At 43.9% G+C, this 14,532-nt stretch overlaps 1 protein-coding gene across 1 annotated transcript in view; it reads left to right on the forward strand.

Moving 5' to 3' along the window:
- Nucleotides 1–14,532, forward strand: part of adgrb1a (adhesion G protein-coupled receptor B1a) — a 650,625-nt gene that overhangs the window by 617,007 nt on the left and 19,086 nt on the right. Inside the window, exons 33-34 of the mRNA XM_078216994.1 lie at nt 10,978–11,013; nt 11,405–11,509. Of these exons, the coding sequence (XP_078073120.1) occupies nt 10,978–11,013; nt 11,405–11,509 (141 nt within the window). The remainder of the gene's footprint in view (nt 1–10,977; nt 11,014–11,404; nt 11,510–14,532) is intronic.

A 14,532-nucleotide genomic window follows, 5' to 3' on the forward strand; every position in this document is an offset into this window, starting at 1 on the left:
GAAAATCCAGGCCCTATTTATCTTGTGTAAATAAACATTGTGCAATTGACAGTAGAGATCAGAGAACCAGAGCTGTCAATCAAGCAATGTTTTCCCTGGGGCTCAGCTGTTTCAATGGGCTAGTTGGAATTCTGGGCTCTCAGCCAAACATGAGGGGTCAAGAGGTGGGCAGGGGGGATGAGGTGGCATGGATGGTGAATGGGGAATGTGTAGAGGGCAATGGGTTGAGGAATAGAGGGCCTTACTTATTTCATTATAACTGGGACAAAATCCCAGAGCATTCAAGTAGATATTTTAATGAGTCAACCTCTGCGTCCGACAGCCTCCGAATACTTTCCCGGTTTGCCTGGCCCAACGACTGCTTGCACCCTCCCAATCCCAGGAATGAAAATCCCAGCTTTCCTGGCACTTTCTCCCAAGGCAGGCAGGCCAAGCCATGAACTTTGTCAACTCCCTCTATTCCTCTTGAGGATGAAAATCCAGGTCACAGGAACAGGAAAGATGGTGAAGAATTATAATCAGAGTCAAAAGGTAATCTAAATCCCTCCAGGAGACATTGGCTCTATATTATTGATCTTTAAAAGGTCATCTTGTTGCATTGGAAGCAGCCTGCTTGAAGAAAGCAGTTTGTTTATGTCTCATTAAACTTAGAGATATAATCACTCACCCACCTGCACAGGAGTTCAAACACAAAGTTAAAAGGAACGGGAGGAGCTTTCTGATTTTATCAATGACTGCAAGGGGAGGTGTAGTGGTACTGTCACTAGACTAGCAACCTAGTGATCAGGTAAATACTCCAGGGACCCGGATTTGAACCCCACTGTGGAAGATGGTGGAATTTAAATTCAATCAGTAAAAATTGAGAATTAAAACCTAACGAAACCTTCGTCGATTGTTGTTAAAAATTTATCTGATTCACTGATGCCCTTTAGGGAAGGGAAATTGCCCTCCTTGCATGGTCTGCCTACATGTGACTGTGATTGACTGAAATGGCCCAGCAAGCCACTCAGTTGCATTAGACTGCTGGACTGCAGAGGTTCAAGAAGACAGCTCACCGCCATCCTCTCAAGAGCAACTAGGGATGGGCAATAAATGTTGGTAGGGCCAGCGATGCCCACATGAATGTTTTTTAAAATGTTAGCCGAACCAGACCTCCCGGGATAGAATTTCCATGGAAGTTTGTCCATAACTTGGGCAGAATTTCAATGCGATATGAAAATCCAAGGAATGGTCAAGTTTTTCAAGGGCTTCCACGAATGTTGTTGTGGGTGAACCCCTGTGTGATATGACCGATGAGCAGATTTGACTTTTGGTCAATGCTGAGCTGATTTTGGCCTTTGTGGTAGCTGGAACGCTGCAAATTGGCCTTTGTGGCGCTGGACTATGGCAGGAAATCAACCAAGGGTGCTCAGGTTTGAATGTTATCCAGTGTCCTCTGGTGAAAAGTATGCATATGCATGCATGTTCGACATGGACTGGATTGGAAATGGCTGCATCAGTAATTGGATTCCTAACGCAGGACTTTCTGGATTTCCACATGGGCGGTAACCACTGGAGTGAGGCACCATTTTAAAGGACCATCACAAAAATGCTTTTTGTTAAATTGAAGAACAGGACACAAATGTGATTTATGTTTGATGAGAAAGTATCCAAAGTGAGAATCTAAAATTGAAATATTTATAGAACGCACCTTTTTTAAAACAAAATTGAAACACCACATTAATAAGGCAACGTTTCTAAGGTTGTGTCAATCGTGAAGTCTTAAATTGGAAAATCATATGAAGTACACGGCACGTTGGGATTTCAAGTGCGGCACATTGGGATTTCCGTAACACTTTTCCCAGAGATTTACATGGAATTCAAGTTATGTATTTTCCCAAGTCAGCCTTCAGCTGGTGAATCCTTGTGTTGATTTTCCATGTCCCTCTGCCCTCATAAATAAAGCAATCAGTGTTAACACTTCTCATACACGTTGAGGAGGAGAAGTTTGCTTCGATTTTTAATAGGTTTTTCCATGTTAGGTTCCCTCGGCATCACTTCAAACCTCAGAAGAATATAAGTATGAGAATCTGAAACAGCTATTTGGTCAATTTAGCCTATTCCCTCCACTGACCCTGTGGATTTTGTTCTGTCGTAAAGTCTGCCTAATCTAATTAATGTCTCTGTGGGGAAAATATCTTCTGCTCTTGTTCGGGACTTGCTAATTTGTACTTCTGTCCTCTAGTTCCGAGATTGAAATCTAAGTTGAATAACCTGTTTCTGTCTGTGTGTCCCTGAATCTTCTTTGCTTCAGTGAAAATAAGCTAAGTTCTTTGTGTCTTTTATAATCTTTAGAGCCCTAAGTCCCAGAATAATCCTAGTCGCGCCTCCCTGAACTCTCTCCAATGTGTCAGTGTACCGTTAAAGGTAGGATAATAAAAATTGTACACGGTCGTCTGAAGGGCTGATTTTTTACAAAGTTGTGCTCTTAGCGTGGAGTTTAATCTTGTTGGAAGCTCATTTGGGCATACATTATTTACCTCCCATTAAAATTGATTGGCAGAAAACTTTGGAGCTGCCCAGATTCCTGCTATGCAGTCCTGGCAGGCAATGCTTCACACTGGGAGCAGAATTAAGAAAATTACCCTTAAATGTGCTGTTCAGTCATGGGTTTTACAGATCTGACACCCCCACCGTGTACATGTTTCATATTTATGTACGTTTTCTTATCCTTGTCTAAATTAAAAATGATTTGTCATCCCTTACCCATTCACTTAATGTATCCAGATGTCTTTGATGGCTACAAATCATTCTGATTACCTAGTTATACAGTTTGGTGTCATTATCAAATTTTATATTACAACAGAATTCCTCCTGCATCTCATTTATGGACACTAAGAGACCGAGAACACACCCCATGAAATTAGACTCGTCACCGCCCCCAGAGAGAGCTTATTCCATTTATTACCTTTCGCTCTCTATTCCCAAGCCAGTTTTCAACACAGTTAGTTAATTTCTAAAGACTTTTTATATGTCGGACTTTATCAGGTGCCTTCTAAAAATGTAAATGAATCACATCAACTGAACAACTCTCACTCTATAATTAAGTTACCTCCTCAAAGAACTTCTGTCAATTTATGAGGCACGACCTATTGCATCTAAAATCATGCTGACTGCGCCTTATCTTGTAACAGCCCCTGAATGTTATTAATGTCCTACAAAATGCACTGGAGCAGTTTCCCCATTGTGAATATTAGGCTATCTCGTCAATAATTCTCGATTCACGCATCAGTCTTTTTTTGCGCATAATGATAGCAACGAGCTTGTAGTCCTGAGGTACAATTCCCATATGTAAAATGATAGACATTGCAGCTGATAGGAAGCCTCTCATCTGACCACACATGTTGGTGCTGGCTCTTCGAAGGGAACAGCTGGCTTTTATCCCATTTACCTGCCCTTGCCTTAAACCCTTCTCTATTTTGCCTTTCCAAATAATAATATGGTGCGTGCCTTATAGTAAAGCATTTATGTGCAAACAATCCTCCATTATGGAAAAAAAGGCAGGAATTCTCCGGCCCTTCACGTCGGCAGGGTTCTCCGGACTCGCTGGCAGCACATCCCCGCCTGTGGGTTCCCACTGGCATGGGATGACGTCAATGGGAATTCCCATTAACAGCAGCAGGTCCAGAGAATCCTGCCGCTAGCAAACAACACTCCACCTCCTGCTGGTGGGAAATAAACAGCTGGGAGGCCAGAGAATCTCACCCAATATCTTCTAACTTCTTGCTTCGATTTTCTAGTGAACATTTAGAGTTTATGCTCCCTTATTACCAAACTGCATTGGCAATAATTTTCAATTATTTGTCGGTAAACTTTTCTTAATTTTGAAAGTTATGACTAAATCCTTCCTGAACCTTCTCTGAGCCATTGAGACGTTCACCAAGTTTTCAAGCTTTTCTTCATAATCTATTCATAGAATCACAACTGTGCAGAAGGAGGCCATTTGGCCCATCGAGTATGCACTGACCACAATCCCATCCAGGCCCTATTCCCGTAACCCCATATATTTACCCTGCTAATTCATAAGAATATAAGAACTAGGAGCAGGAGTAGGTCATCTGACCTCTCGAGCCTGCTCCGCCATTCAATGAGATCATGGCTGATCTTTTTGTGGACTCAGCTCCACTTACCCGCCCACTCACCATAACCCTTATTTCCTTTACTGTTCAAAAATTTATCTATCCTTGCCTTTAAAACATTCAATGAGGCAGCCTCAAGTGCTTCACTGGGCAGGGAATTCCACAGATTCACAACCCTTTGTGTGAAGAAGTTCCTCCTCAACTCAGTCCTAAATCTGCTTCCCCTTATTTTGAGGCTATGCCCCCTAGTTCTAGTTTCACCGGCCAGTGGAAACAACTTCCCTGCTTCTATCTTATCTATGCCCTTCATAACCTTATATGTTTCGATAAGATCTCTCCTCATTCTTCTGAATTCCAATAAGTATAGCCCCAGTCTACTCAGTCTTTCCACATAAGCCAATCCTCTCAACTCCAGAATCAACCGAGTGAATTTCCTCTGCACCCCCTCCAGTGCCAGTATATCCTTTCTCAAGTAAGGAGACCAAAACTGTACACAGTACTCCAGGTGTGCCCTCATCAGCACCTTATAAGCTGCAACATAATCTCGCTGTTTTTAAACTCCATCCCTCTAGCAATGAAGGACAAAATTCCATTTGCCTTCTTAATTACCTGCTGCACCTGCAAACCAACTCCTTGAGATTCCTGCACAAGGACATTCCCTGACACTAGGGTCAATTTAGCCTGGCCAATCAACCTACCCCGCACACCTTTGCACTATTGGAGGAAACCGGAGCATCCGGAGGAAACCTACGTAGACATGGGGAGAATGTGCAAACTCCACACAGACAGTGACCCAAGGCTGGAATTGAACCCGGGTCTCTGGTGCTGTGAGGCAGCAGTGCTAACCACTGTGCCACCATGCCACCATCTGGCACACTGGTTAGCACTATTATCTGCCATTCCTGGTACAATACCATCCAAACACCGCTGTACCTTTTCATGATTCTCTTGTTTAATACTTCCTAGGATGGGGATCCTAGGACTTCTCACAGTATTCCAAATATAGCTTAATAAATACCTTGTACAAATTCAATATCGGATTTTTGCATTCAATCCAAGATTCTATCTGCACTCGCATAACTCGCGCACAAATACCCCCTTGTTCCTCCACTCTGATGTCTATTTTTCACTGTTCTTTTCCTAATCATGTCCACATAGACAGAAACACAAGAAGTAGGACCAGACTATGCGGCCGATCAAGTTTGCTCCGCTATTCATTACGATCATGGCTGATCTTAGGCTTCAACTCCCATTTTCCCACCTGCTCCCCGTATCCCTTAAGTATTGAGAAACACAATATTTGTGCGTCCCAGCCTTAAATGCATTCAACAGTGGAGCATCCACTGTGGTAGAGAATTCCAAAGATTCACCCCCAACTCATTGAGTGAAGGACTTTTTCCTCATCTCAATCCTGAATGATCAACCCCTTATCCTGAGACTGTGCCCCCATGTTTTAGATTGCCCAACCAACAGAAACAATTTCTCAGCATCTACCTTCTCGAGCCCCTTCCAAATTTTGTAGCTTTCAATGAGATTGCCTCTCAATTTCCTAAACTCCAGGGAATGGAACTCATTCAGCCTCTCATCATAAGCAACCCCCTCGTCCCAGGGACCAACTTAGTCAACCTTCACTGTACCACTTCCAATGCAACTGTATCCTTTCTTAAATGTGGAGACCAAAACTGCACAGTGTATTCCGGATGTGCCCTCACCCAAACCCTGTACAACTGGAGCAAGACTTCTTTACTCTTGTACCCAATTCCCTTGCAAAGGCCAACATGCAATTTGCCTTCCTAATCGCTTGCTGCACCTGCATGTTAATTTTCTGCGTTCCTTGGACAAGCTCACCCCAATCTCTTTGAACATTACACTTCGAAGTTTCTCAACTTTTAACATATATTCTGCTTTTTTATTCTTGCAACATTGAAGAGTATCTGGCAATTTCTGGCTCACACTGCTAACCTGTTCATATTATTCTTCTGTAATTCCTTACATTTGACAAAAGTAGTTCAGCACACAATCAACCCAATTAAATGCCCCTCCCACCCCTCCCCTCCCCCCACCTCCATCAAATACGCCACGGGAGAGGGAACAAGGTTTCTACCTATGGGGACCTTGGCACCCTGAAATCCCATTGTTCATTCAAATTTGGATGATTACTAGTATTTTTCAGTTATGTGATCAATTGAAATTTAAGGCAGATGATATTAAAGGGCAAAAACCTAAGAACAGTGGCCAAGGGACAGAAAATAGAAAGGAGGGATAAATTGATTTTTGTTTAAAAATATTGGCTGGAATTCTCCGACCTCGCCCGGTGCTGGGATTCTCCGGTGCTGCTGCTGTGGATGGAGTTTTGGCTGAGTGCCAAATTCTCCATTCTTGCTGGCAGTGGTGTGGGGTGAAAGAGATCAGAGAATGGGTGGCACAGTGGTTAGCACTGCTGCCTCACTCCTCCAGGGACCCGGGCTCAATTCCAGCTTTGGGTGACTGTGTGGAGTTTGCGCATTCTTCCTGTGTCTACATGGGTTTCCTTCTTCAGTCCAATTATGTGCCGGTTAGGTGGATTGGCCATGCTAAATTGTCCTTTAGTGTCCCAAGATGTGTAGGTTAGATGGATTAACCATGGGAAAGGTGCGCGCTTAGGAGGATAGGGCAGGGAAGAGGGCCTGGGTAAGATACTCTGCCAGTGAGTCAGTGCAGAATCAATGGACTCAATGGCCTATTCTGCACTGTAGGGATTCTCTGATTCCTCATTCACCTTCTCTCACCTTCTTTGTAAATTGGAGCTAAGCGTGAACCCTATCTGACTTCATGGTGTAAAGTTTCCCAATTGGAGATTCCCCAATCTTGGTGAAAGAAAAGTAGAAAGCCCGGCGGAACAGCATGAATGGCAGAACATGTTGATGTTTTACTGAAACATTTACAAAGTACAGCAGCATTGCCTCCAGCAAATTTGTGAACATATTATGAAAGAGCAGTCCATCAGTGATGCCAGCATGCTTAACATGTCGAGGCGACTATTCTCTCTCCATGATTCTAATTTAAATGTTATCCTGTTTGTTCCCAAGTAAGGCAGGCGGACGACTCTCCCACTGATCTGCCTGGCAGATGGCGAGTGCCCAGTGGTATTATCGCGACACTATTAATTCAGAGACTTGGCTTATGTTCTGATCCGAGTTCGAATCCCACCATGGCAGATGGTGGAATTTAAATTCAACAAGAAATATCTGGAATTAAGAATCTACTGATGATCATTGCCAATTGTTGGAAAAACCCATCTGGTTCACTAATGTCCTTTACAGAAGGAAATCTGACATTCTTACCTGGTCTGGCCTGCATGTGACTCCAGAGCCACAGCAATGTGGTTGACTCTCAACTGTCCTCGGGCAATTAGGGATGGGCAATAAATGCTGGCCAGCCAGCGATGCACATGTCCCGCAAAATGAGTTTTAAAAAAAATTGTGTTGCCCTCTTCAATTAACAGCATCATTCTTGCTAAACACTGAATTCACAGTTAATGCAACCTCCCGCCTCCTTTTTGAACAGTAATAAGAACTGAATTAGGTAATCAGGATCAGTTAATATTTCAGATACTCTGATGAAAGGTTTGTGTTTCAGTTGTGGCCATACTTTCACGTACAGATTGATCTGCATTTCGCACAGTGCTGGAAATAACAGTGGTACAAGTGATGAAACACATGTTTAGTTTGAGTGAACATCCCCTGAAATAGAAATTAGTTCAATTGCATACTGATCCGAAGCTTGGCTTCTACTACAACCACAATCTGCATTTAAATAACACTATTAATGTAGGAAACATTACAAGACATTTCTGCAGAGTGTAACCAGATAAGGATGACACTAAGCCAAAAAAGGAGACTTAAAGTTGGCTTAAAAGCTTGTTCCGAGGAGGGTCTTAATGAAGAAAAGAGAGAGGTTGGGAGACTGTAGATTTTGGGGAGGTAATTCAAGAACCTAAGGCCAAATGAAAGCTTGGATACCAGTGGTGGGGTAAGGGTGTGGGGGCGCAGAAGAGTCCAGAGTTGGAGAGGGTTGCAGGAGGCTTGTAGGGCTGGAGGAGGTAACAGAGGATGGATGAAGTCATCGGGTGATCGGAACATGTGCATTGAAATTTAAAATTGAGCTGTTGGTGGACAAGGTGAGTGAGCACATGAGTGGTAGATGAGGGAAACTTGGTGTGGACTGAAAAATGGGCTGGAGAGTTTTGGTTGAAATAAACGTGAGGGAGGCTTATGAAGATGTAAGGCTGCCAAGGACAGCATTGGAATAGTTGTGTCAGGAGATAACAAAAGTGTAGATCATACTTTCAATGGAAGCTAAGTTGAGGCAGGGCAGAGGTGGATGGAGTTACCGAGGTGGAAATAGGCTGTCTTTGTGATGCAGAGAATATATTGGATCAGAAGCTCAACTCAGGATCAAATAGGATGCTATGTTTGCAAACAGCTTTGTTCATCCTGAGGGCAGGATTTTTCCAGTCTCGCCAGCAGTGGGCATTGTCATGGATGGGAGGAGATCCAAATTTTCCTGTCAGGCCCACCCGGAAAATCCTGGCCTCAGACATTGGCCAGGGATTTGGATCTTTTGGCAAGGACCAACATCAATGGCTTTGGTCTTCCCAGTCTTTACTTTGAAGAAGTTGCAGCTCATTGGTAAGCAGCGGTTGGATAAGCAGCCTCAACAATACAAGCGGTGGATGGGTCAGGAGTGGAGGTGGGGAAGTAGTTATCCATCTGGTGTCATCAACCTTCACATGGAACTTGACTTCATGTTTTCATGACATCAAGATGAAAAATGGGAGGAGGTTAAGAGTGGAACCTTGAGGACCCTTGGTGCGGGTTGGAGAAAAGAAACCCTTCGGGTAGATTCCTAGATTATATCCTGATTGGTAAAATGTGGAATTAGGCAAGGGCAGTCCTATTCAGGTAGACAATGAATAAGAGATGCTGGAAGAAGATGGTACGGTCAGCCATATTATATTGCAGGTGGCAGAAAGGCAGAGAAGGATGTGGAGGGATGGTGTATCAAGGTCACAGTCATGTAGGATATCCTCGAGAACAGAAACTTGATTGGATTGGGCGCAATTACAGATACCTGGATCTTCAAAGATTGTATTAATGCTCTTTTCATTTGTGTGAGATGAAGTAAATTATGTGCAGTTTCAGCACACCTCCTCTGCTCTGTGTTGGAATTAATTACAGACTATCCTGCGCCATTCTCATATTGTCAACTTGTGAAGCAGGCTAGGAACAATACAAGTAACAGCTCCCATCATAGTCTAACTCTTCATTGTTTTACATTCAAAGGTTTCCATCACTGCATGTGTAACTTTGGTCAGTGAGTGTCAGACAAGCACATAAGCAATCTTGATATAACTGGAGTTTCCCCTCAGATTCAGCCAAATAGGATCTGTCAGAGAATCACCAAGCAGAATTTAAACCCGTTAATGTGATTGTGTCAAACTGCAAGAGGCAACAAACAATAGCTGAAGTATGTGTTTGGTATCCTCCAATCCAAAATAAAACCCAAGTAAAGTTGGAGCATTCCTGTTCATCATTCTCAGTGCCATTTTGGAACCATGCCAGCTACCTTACAGTCCTGCCTTCTCCCAAGTCCAAACCCAGATCTGGTTGACATAATGCAGTCCTTTTTACATCTATCAATGTACTTTGACCTAAAGCAATTAAGCACTAACCTCGTGAGTGTTTGGCTCAACCTTTTCGTACTGGAGTGACACTATTCTCAGAGTGATATCTCGCACAAGCGGTACCACAAGCATTTCAGAATGATTCATGTCTTTGTTATGTGAGTGTGAACAAACGAAAAGTGTTTGTAATGTCTTCTCATTTTAAGAAGTACGACTTCAGTAATCCTCTACATTTGAACGTTTTTGTTTTCTGTGTTTCGTCAAGAAAGTTAATTCGACACTTTCCATTTCAGGCACTCAGTGTCAGCATGAAGCATTTCCAGGTCGGTTCTAACACAATTAGATACAGAGTCAAGTTCTGTACCAACAAAGTATCTCAGTCCTAACCTCATTAAAGTGTCTCTTGCTGCAGCAGTGTAATATAATTTACTTTCCCACATTAGCCATCTTTGGCAGTTCTGAAAGAGCTTTCCATATTGAGAGCAATTTTGTGTTGCGGCTCATTCCCTGAAGGAACTGAATTGAAACTGCGTAAACTGATTGAGCATCATATCACAACTGGCAGCAGACAGGGAGTACTTTAATTTTGTCAGCCTGGACTTGGTGTTATTTGGGTTCCTGAAGTTAGAGAATAACATCTAACCGACTGTCCAGAACTCTTCTGGCCTCTCACAAAAGCTTTAAACTGACAATGAGTGCATGAGGCACAATAATGATTATGAAGAAATGTTAAACCAAAAGAGAAAATGCTGGAAAATCTCAGCAGGTCTGGCAGCAACCGTAAGGAGAGAAAAGAGCTGGCGTTTCGAGTCCAGCTTTGTCAAAGCTAAAAGGCATAGAAAATGGGAGATATTTATACTGTAGGCTAAGGGAATGAAAGATGAGTCATAGAGAGAATAGGTGTGAATGACCAAAAGGCTTCTCTGCCATTTGGCCTTCTATCTATGGGCTGCCATTCGTAGCCTTTTTGTGGCTATGACTCACCTTTCAGATGCCGCCAGACCTGCTGAGATTTTCCAGCTTTTTCTCTTTTGGTTTCAGATTCCAGCATCCACAGCAATTTGCTTTTATGAAGAAATTTTATATTTGTTCTTTAAAATAGAATTAAATTCCATGTTTACATTGACATCTGTCCCATGATTTGCTGTTCAATTTTGAACGGTGCTGCTAATTGCCTTTTTTTTTTATTTCTAGAGAAGAAAATCTAGGTATGCTGAGTTAGATTTTGAGGTGAGCCCTTTGTTTACTCGAGTTAAATGCCGGCTCTGTGCCCAAAGCACCTGTGGTGAACCATCGTTGGTTACCATTGGGGGTTGTTCTTATGTTACTGTTGGGTTAGGGTGTTGTCACTGTGGGGGTTGTATAATGTTGTTGGGTTAGGGTGTTTACCTGTGGTAAATGTTATTATGGCACATCCCGGTGGGGCCCCGCCTCCGGAGGAGAGGTATAAGACCCTCTGCTCCGGCAGGACCCCTCCAGTCTGAACTGGTGTACTCGTGTTAGTTAGTTCCATTGTTTGATAATAAAAGCCTTCAATAACTGAAGCCTTGTTCCACGTGCTTGATTGTCGCGGATCAGCACCTTAGCAGCATTTCACTGACATCTTGGTTTTTATTTCTAGAAAATAATGCACACAAGAAAACGGCATCAAGACATGTTTCAGGATCTGAACAGGAAACTTCAGCATGCTGATAAAGACAGAGAATCTCCCACAATAGACAGCAAAGTAAGAATGGGTATTTCTAATCCTGAATGACTCCAGTGGGGGGTGCCCACTAGGCAAAAAGTCCCAGTGAAGTCTGCCGCATTTTTTTTAATGCTGTTGCTGTAATTCAGTGTTGCTCAAGTTTTATTAAGGCCGCAATCCAAACCATCGTCTTGCTTTTGATCAGTCCCAGTAACATTGCAACAAGCTACATCAACAAGGAAGATTCATGGGTGGAGATGGTGGCACAGTGGGAATGTCACTGGACTAGTATCTCGGGGGAGGGAGGTAGGAAGAGGGAGAGACACGGGTTCAAATCCCACCAAAGGCAGCTGGTGGAACTTAAATTCAGTTTAAAACATGGGTGGCACAGTGGCACAGTGGTTAGCACTGCTGCCTCACAGCGCCAGGGACTCGGGTTCGATTCCCAGCTTGTGTCACTGTCTGTGTGGAGTTTGCATGTTCTCCCTGTGTCTGCGTGGGTTTCCTCCGGGTGCTCCGGTTTCCTCCCACAGTCCAAAGATGTGCGGGTTAGGTGGATTGGCCATGATAAGTTGCCCCTTAGCATCGGGGGACTAGCTAGGATCAGTGCATAGCATTATGGGGATAAGGTCTGGGTGGGATTGTGGTCAGTGCAGACTCGATGGGCCGAAGAACCTCCTTGTGCACTGCAACATGATTCCTTAGCTACTCTCCAGTGACCTAGTCCAAACCTTTAAGAGGGGTTTACATAGAACATAGAAAGCCACAGCACAAACAGGCCCTTCGGCCCACAAGTTGCGCCGATCACATCCCCACCTCTAGGCCTATCTATAGCCCTCAATCCCATTAAATCCCATGTACTCATCCAGAAGTCTCTTAAAAGACCCCAACGAGTTTGCCTCCACCACCACCGACGTCAGCCGATTCCACTCACCCACCACCCTCTGAGTGAAAAACTTACCCCTGACATCTCCTCTGTACCTACCCCCCAGCACCTTAAACCTGTGTCCTCTCGTAGCAACCATTTCAGCCCTTGGAAATAGCCTCTGAGAGTCTACCCTATCCAGACCTCTCAACATCTTGTAAACCTCTATCAGGTCACCTCTCATCCTTCGTCTCTCCAGGGAGAAGAGACCAAGCTCCCTCAACCTATCCTCATAAGGCATGCCCCCCAATCCAGGCAACATCCTTGTAAATCTCCTCTGCACCCTTTCAATGGCTTCAACATCTTTCCTGTAATGAGGTGACCAGAACTGCGCGCAGTACTCCAAGTGGGGTCTAACCAGGGTCCTATAAAGCTGCAGCATTATCTCCCGACTCCTAAACTCAATCCCTCGATTAATGAAGGCTAGTACGCCGTACGCCTTCTTGACCGCATCCTCCACCTGCGAGGCCGATTTAAGAGTCCTATGGACCCGGACCCCAAGGTCCTTCTGATCCTCTACACTGCAAAGAATGGTACCCTTCATATTATACTGCTGCTTCATCCCATTGGATCTGCCAAAATGGATCACTACACACTTATCCGGGTTGAAGTCCATCTGCCACTTCTCCGCCCAGTCTTGCATTCTATCTATGTCTCGCTGCAACTTCTGACATCCCTCCAAACTATCCACAACACCACCTACCTTGGTGTCGTCAGCAAACTTACCAACCCATCCCTCCACTTCCTCATCCAGGTCATTTATGAAAATGACAAACAGCAAGGGTCCCAGAACAGATCCCTGGGGCACTCCACTGGTCACTGACCTCCATGCAGAGAAAGACCCCTCCACAGCCACTCTCTGCCTTCTGCAGGCAAGCCAGTTCTGGATCCACAAGGCAACAAGGTTTGAACAGTTCCAATGAACTCCTGAATTAAATGCAACTTCTTTGGGAAGAGTTTTCAACAACAAAAGCATAATTGGATACCTGAACTAATTGAAACTTTTTTTTTACATTCCCTGTTGAGTGATATACACTTTCACAAGGTCCTGAAGCAGTCATAGTCACATTCATTGCATGTATTCTAATTTAAATGATCTGGGTTTATATTTCAGTGGTAAAGTCAACTAATTTTTGTTGACTAACTTTAGCTGACAGGAGATCAGTTTAGTCAGTCGGCTGGACGGATTGTTAGTGATGCAGAGTGATGCCAGCAGCGCGGGTTCAATTCCCACACCATTCATGAAGGCCCTGACTTCTCGACGTTGTCCCTTTGCCTGAGGTGTGGGGATCCTCAGCTTAAAATCACCACCAAGTTAGCTCTCCCCCCTCAAAGGGAAAAGCAGCTTGTGGTCATCTGGGACTATGATGACTTTACCTTACCTTTAAAGCCAACTTAACTCTCCAGTGCAGTACTGAGGGAGCACAAGACTATTAGAATTGCTGTCCTTTGGATGAAATTTAAACTGAGGCCCCATCTGCCTGCTCGGGTGGATGCAAAGGATCTCTTTGACATTATTTCAACGACAAGCAGGGGAGTTATCCCCGTTGTCCTGGCCAATGTTTATCCCTCAGTCAATCTCACACAAAAACAGGTGATCTTATTGGTTTGAATGCGAATCAGTTGCCCCGCTTCCTACAGGATAACAATGCTCTTCAATAAGTACCTCATTGACTGTAAAATGCTTTGAGGTGTCTGGTGGTTGTGAAAAGTGCAACATAAATGCTGGTCTTTTTTTCAGTCAGCCTGGCTGGAGATTCGAGAATGATTGACAGCGAAAGGGTCTGGATTGTGGTTTAATTAACCCAGAGACAATATCAGATCCATCTACTCAGTGAGTGGAGAATAGCTGACACCAACAAGTGTCATGCAGGAATGGTGTTAAATGGTTTATTAAAGGGTACAAGTAGGAGCAACTAAGCAATTGCTGAGAGAGTCAAATTGCCTTGACCAGAGAGAAGGGGAAACTCTTCTCCACCTGTGTCTTGGCTGAGATTGGACTCTGGTCATAGCAGTCACGAGCTACGCAGTTCCTTCAAAATATCATTTCAGTCATATCTTTTTGTTGGCATTAATGAGCTGACGCAAAAGCAAACTAATTAACTCCCTGCGGAGCATATTCTAGGTGTGAAACCAG

This window comes from Mustelus asterias, chromosome 7 (assembly GCF_964213995.1).
Source record: "Mustelus asterias chromosome 7, sMusAst1.hap1.1, whole genome shotgun sequence".
Classification (NCBI taxonomy): Eukaryota; Metazoa; Chordata; class Chondrichthyes; order Carcharhiniformes; family Triakidae; genus Mustelus; species Mustelus asterias.